The 6000-nt window shown below is 38.9% G+C and overlaps 1 protein-coding gene and 1 long non-coding RNA gene across 2 annotated transcripts; both read left to right on the top strand.

The window, feature by feature from the left end:
- Window positions 1-975: 975 nt before the first annotated feature.
- Window positions 976-3722, top strand: LOC113037330 (uncharacterized). Its single transcript, XM_026194300.1, has 5 exons — window positions 976-1198; window positions 1919-2570; window positions 2682-2742; window positions 2836-2916; window positions 3000-3722. The coding sequence occupies exons 1-2, from the start codon at window positions 1123-1125 to the stop codon at window positions 2524-2526; spliced, it is 684 nt and encodes a 227-aa protein (XP_026050085.1). The 5' UTR covers window positions 976-1122; the 3' UTR covers window positions 2527-2570; window positions 2682-2742; window positions 2836-2916; window positions 3000-3722.
- A 185-nt stretch (window positions 3723-3907) lies between these two features.
- LOC113037336 (uncharacterized) lies at window positions 3908-5727 on the top strand. The gene is made up of 4 exons (XR_003274617.1): window positions 3908-4057; window positions 4170-4226; window positions 4329-4442; window positions 5713-5727. It is a non-coding gene; the product is annotated as an uncharacterized LOC113037336 (long non-coding RNA).
- The last annotated feature ends 273 nt before the right edge of the window (window positions 5728-6000 follow it).

The following is a 6000-nucleotide window of genomic DNA, read 5'->3' on the forward strand; positions in this document are numbered from 1 at the left end:
TGTACATGAATCACAATGTGTTACTTCAGAGGTGTGATGTTTTCAGGGTTTTTTAAATAAAAATCAGCTTTCTTTTTAATTGCTATTAACTGACAGTCAGATAACCAGCTTTTAAAAACATATTCATAAACACTTTGCAGTCAACAAAATTTGCACAGAGGTTATAGATGAAATAAAAGTATCACGTGTGTTCTAGGTGTGTTTATAACTCTGTTATTGTACATATTCTGTGTTATACATCATAATCATTCCAGTCTTTTTTTTTTTTACTGTTTTAATCTTTATAAAACTGTTATTTATATATTTTTGTGATTTCTGCTGTCCTATTGGTCTGGTCTCTCTTGAAAATCTGAGAATGTGATATTCATAATAAAAGGATTTAAGTTTACTGCCAAAAAATGATTGCACTTCATAACAGAAATGTGCTAACTGGCTTGAAATAGATTGAAACTGTTATGAGATTGCTTCAGGGAGCAGACATGACACCGTCTTTTAGGTTTCGCCATCACTTTGTATTATGCGCACAACACCACCCTCCTCTGGCTTCCACATGAACTGCACCTTAAACATCAACTGTTTACAAATGTCATGACACAAACAAACGTTTCAATACCGTAAATCACTTTTTGGACTGCGATCACTTTTTGGCACAACATCGGCTCTGATAACATTTAAAGCGCACTGAAAAACTATTCTTTAATGCTAAAAACCCATTATCAATTGTAATTATTTATTTATTAATTTAAATTTCAGATATCGATCTTCATTTTTGTAAACTGGTGAATTAATGATTTTTTAAAGAATTAAAACGACAAAGTTTGGCAATATATTTTTTAAAAAGGATGAATAAAGCAGTAAAATAAAATGAGAAATATATATATATTTTAAAAACTATGATAATTAGACGAACTTTATTTTAAATAAATAAAATTGATTTTCGGTGGCCCTGGGTGTCATGGTGATGATGACGTGTTTGAGTGCAGGTATAAAAGCAGGAGGCAAAAGTGGAATTCGGGTTTCACGTTTGAGCGCAAACAGGAGCTTTTCCCCACTAGTGCTGTGAAAACTCGGATTTTTCAAACTACAGCTAACGTTTGAAAATCTTCAAGAAGGATTTGCAAAATGACTTCTTCAGACTTGAGTCGCGAGATGCACCTGCTCTCCCTTTTCATTGAGGAGGTGTTAGATCAACGCTATGGTGAGTACAGCAGGCTAATATGTCAGAGTGCTAGCAAACAAATACAACTTAGATTTTTGTCTATTATTGTTTGGAAGTAGGACTTCATGAGTGTTAACATTTAGGATGAGATGTTTCATACTTGAGTAACATCAATTTTAACATGTGCCAGTACGCTATAAAGATGGCGCCATGTTTTTTTTTAATTGCTAACGACTTAAGGCGTTGGAGGACGCTGACGTCAGCGCGCGGCCGTTTTTGCATGTAGAGGGTTTGAGTTGACATGTTTGGGCCGCTGGCGCTGAGTTATACGTGAACGTTTCATAGATTGTGAATGTGTAAAGCTGGAGAAGCTGGAGTTTTAAAAGTTCACAGAGTCGCAGGATGAGTTTGAGATTGAAACAGTGTGTGCCTGCAATAAGGAGGTGGGAGGTTTCTCACCTAAATGTAGCTGCTTTATCCTCAAAATATCGATGCTCAACTAATATGAAGATATTACTCCTTAATGTGAATGCGTATTAAAACCTCAGTGAAAATCCACGCAGCCTTACACACATGGAAACTTTTACCAGGTGAAAAATGTGAAGGCTTTCATAAACAATGAGTTCTGCTGGGAGCTTCTTACTGTTTGTGTGTGGAAGAGCTTATGATGATGTAAAGCCATGTCTGGACAATTTAAATCCAGGCTTTAATTTGTGTGATCACATGATTAACGTAGACGCACGCTTTGCTTTCTCGTAGCTGATCTGGTGAGTCCAGTCACTGCACCTCAGATGGTCGTCACTAACTTGAGGAACCGTGAACTGAGCAGGAGGCATCTGAACTCCATGACTCACCTGGTCCTCACTCTTTACCATAACCTGGTGACTGGGTCCAAGGACTTTCCTTGCATACCTTTTAAAGGATGGTTCCACCGGGACCTGGTGACGACACCATTTGTCAATGTGAGGCAGAGCCAGAGAGAGAACACCACTCCTTCTCCTCCTACGGACTCACCAGCTGGCATGATGCTGCCGCCTGCGGGCTCCAGCTCTCATCCACGCTTCCTGACTCCAGTTCTTCCAGAGAAAGCAGATCTTGCTGTGCTGAAGGCAGATCGGAGGAACTGTGTCCGCACCCTGACTGTCGACGGCCTCCCCGTCACCAGAGTCATCTCCACTGTTTACCAAACAGAGGACACTGAGATGAAGAACCGCTGGAGAGTAACAGACTACAGCGCGGACGGCAGAGTTCTCACTTCGGTGCTCTGCCGTTTTCTAAATATGTCGGCAAAGCGTGCTAAGAGGAAGGCGGAGGAAGAGAGCAGCATCCGGAGCCCGACTCAAGCAAGGAAGCGCTTGAGATTATAATATACAGTGAAGCATGTCGAACGTCAGCAAGCCTGAACAAAGTGGTAAGTAGTAAACAGTGCTTAAGGTTGTTTCTAAAAGAATGTCCTAAAATATTTGAAAATCAACGAGGTTTTAACTTTTATTCTTTCTTTTCTGCCTCTTGTTTCTAAAAGTCAGGCAAAAGAGTCACGCTGCAAAGAAACACCACACAGAAGATTTTCCCTCAGTAAAATGGTGAATATATTCATCTTGTTATGACGTTTGCTCACAATAACCAGGAGTGTTTCTGAAGTGATTCACTCTCATTTGGTGTTATTTGATCCAAAGACAACTGAGGGTCTTCAGAGCAGCGTGAACGGGCGTCATCTGAGAGCAAGACAGTCCTGGCGCCTTTGTGGTTCCCTCCAGGTACTCCAGCTTCATCCCACAGTCCAGAGAGATGCAGTTAGGTTGAATGTGAGTGTGAATGGTTGTCTGTTTCTCTGTGTTAGACTGACCTGTCCAGGTTATACCCCCGCCTCTGGCCCCATAACAGCTGGGATGGCTCCAATGGTTAAGCAGAAGAAATGGATGGAAGGATGATCCAAAGAGAAACATTGAAGGCCCTCTCACAAAAAAAGATAAGAACTCATTTTACACATTGTTGAAACATCCTGAAAGTTATTTGTTGTGTTTAGAAACTGGTTGAACTGTCATTAGAGTTTGTTTCGACTTGTTGTTCATTTCTTATTCGGTTCAGCTGTGTTTCTATGTGTCCTTAGTTCCCATAATCAGCCTCCTGTGTGTAAATATTGTGTCAGTCTCCCTTTGTCCCTTGTCAGAGTGTTAGTCTCCGTCCCCTCGTGTTTCCTTGCCTCAGTAGTTCTGTTTCCTACAGTTTTCCCCCAGTATAGGTTTTGGTTAGACTTTTTCAGTTCCCTTTGTCAGTCTTTGTATTTGGTATTTCCTCATCAGTCTCATCACTTTCCTCTCCAGAAAGAAAACAATAAAAAGACCTGAAGAGACGTCTATGCAAACGCTCTCATTGTGAAAGATAAGTATACATCCAACTAATCTGTGACTCTGTCACAGCTCTGATCAGCAATTCTTTCAGGTTTGTCTGTTTTGATGATGTTATTAATTGTTATTATCCTTTATCCAGTTAACTTTCAGAGAGGAGCGGAGGGAGGAGCGAAGCCAGCGTGCTCTGTAAACTGTCATTAAAAAAAAGATAAGTATATATTGATTTTATATTATTATGACAGCTCCTCCTCAGTGAACACTTCCTCTAGTTGCTGAAATCATTTACTAATTTTTTTCTTCCCATTTGTCTTTTGTTTTTCAGAGAAAACAGAGGAGCCAAGGTGACATTAAGACCTAAGACAGGACGGATTGAACCCTTTCTCGTAAAAAGATAAGTATTCACTCTGCTTTTAATCAGAATATTGATAAATATCTAAAATTCTGCTCACCTGGTTGATAAAGTTACTAAAATGATTCCCTCTTTTCTGTCATTTGTCCTTTAGAGAGAAGATGAGGAGAGTGAACGTCAGCAAGAATGAACAAAGTGGTAAGTAGTAAATAGTGTTTAAGGTTGTTTCTAAAACATCCCAAACATTAAAAAACTTGTTGAGGTTTTAACTTTTATTCTTTCTTTTCTGCCTCTTGTTTCTAAATGTCAGGAAAAAGAGCCAAGATGAGAAGAAACTCCACACAGAAGATTTTCCCTCAGTAAAATGGTAAATACATTCATCATGTTATGACGTTTGCTCACAATAACCAGGAGTGTTTCTGAAGTGATTCACTCTCATTTGGTGTTATTTGGTGTTTGTCTTTGAAAGGAGAGGAGCAGTAACGACACTGGGAGACAAACAACAGGATGATCCAAAGAGAAACATCAAAGGCCCTCTCACCAGCTTTCATTTATTAAATTTGTCTTTACTGAACGATTTCTGGTGTGTACTTGTGTTGATACTCAGACAACAGCTCGTCTTTCTGTTTGTGCTGGAAGATTCAGGCAAACACATATTACATATATAGATTGTTATATGACACAGTTTCACATTTAGTGCTATATGATAATGATAAGGTCCAGTTTAATGGTATTGCTAGTGTCTAATGAAATGAACACGTGATTTTCAGATCCAGCAAAGTGAATATTTTTCACTGTGGATAAATTACATGGAAACGTTTAATGAGTCATCAGCTATTTCACTACAAAGATGATGTGATTAAAGGTTCTCATACATGCAGGTCAGAAGTTTTGCTCCATCCTGGATGTTAAATGCTGATCAATGTTTACACATATCTGCACATTTCTAACAGCTCATTTCACAGGTCATCAGTCTCCTGACTGCATATGCAGAGTTTTATCATCACGTGTTCATGGCAGACAAACATAATTATGAATTCTTGTTTTAGTTCCATTCAGTCACTCAACATCAGGTGTCTGCTTGTCCTGAGCTGTGAGAACTACAGTGAGTTGCTTTCCTCTTTAGCTTAGTATTAATAAACCAGGTCGTAGGTGGGCACCTGCATCAAGGAGTCAAGAAGCATATTTTATTGTTTAATGGTGAAAACAATGGATTGTTGGTCATTTGTTTAATGGAAAGACTGAAAGTGCGGCCTGGTGTTGACTTACACTTATTCAAAGTGATGAAGTACCAACAGATACTAAAAGTCACAGCCTGAAACACGTCAACTGCTTTATTATTTCTAGTTATAAATAAACTGTCAGTTTATGGCCCCTGTGGCTCGATCAGGCCCTTCCGGGATGTGGAGATATTTATTATTTACTATAACTTGTGCTTATGTTGGTTTTTGCTGTGGTTTCGCTACTGTGTTTTTCTCTTTTTGCTTGTTTTTATTTTTCCAGCAGGTGATCAAACAGATTTTTAGTGTCTTCTCTCTCTGTGTCTCTCTTCTCCTATCTTTTTGCTTTCCATCTCCTTCTGTTGAGCATCTTCCCAACTTCTCTTTTCTTCATCTTTCTCTTTCCCATCCCCAGTCCTGTCCGTTCTGATTGTAATAATTTCAAGGTAAAGAAAAGAAAGAAATAATAAAGAGCTAATACACTTTGACAATCAAGTGGACCAGTGTGGCAAAAGCTGTAATGATCCATTTGGGAAAATAAATCTGTTGGACTGGTAAACTAATATACTATAATAATACGGTATGAAAAATGGCAAACATGAGAATTCTGTGTGTTTTCCTTCTTATCTGCAGACTAACAGTCCACAGGTTTGGTGCTCAGACTCTGATTTATTCCCTGGAGATGGAGGAGAGAGAGCACAGAGGACAGCAAGGTGGAGGAGTGAAGGAGAAGGTGGTGCAGCTCAGTGTCCAATCAGGAGTGAGCATCTCTATATATGTATATAGAATATATATATTTCAAGTTTTTGTTGTTTTTTGTTTTTTAAAGCAAACACTAAAACTGTCACCCAGACCTCTGAAGATGAAGATAACTAATCATAAATAAAGGGAATATTATCATGATGAGGACACTATCAGAGG

Source organism: Astatotilapia calliptera, chromosome 15 (genome assembly GCF_900246225.1).
Source record: "Astatotilapia calliptera chromosome 15, fAstCal1.2, whole genome shotgun sequence".
NCBI classification, from domain to species: Eukaryota; Metazoa; Chordata; class Actinopteri; order Cichliformes; family Cichlidae; genus Astatotilapia; species Astatotilapia calliptera.

Coding starts and splice junctions, on each gene's coding strand:
- LOC113037330 (XM_026194300.1), top strand. CDS start 1,123: ATGACTTCTTCAGACTTGAGTCGCGAGATGCACCTGCTCTCCCTTTTC. Junction 1,199..1,918: donor GGTGTTAGATCAACGCTATG/GTGAGTACAGCA, acceptor GCTTTCTCGTAG/CTGATCTGGTGAGTCCAGTC.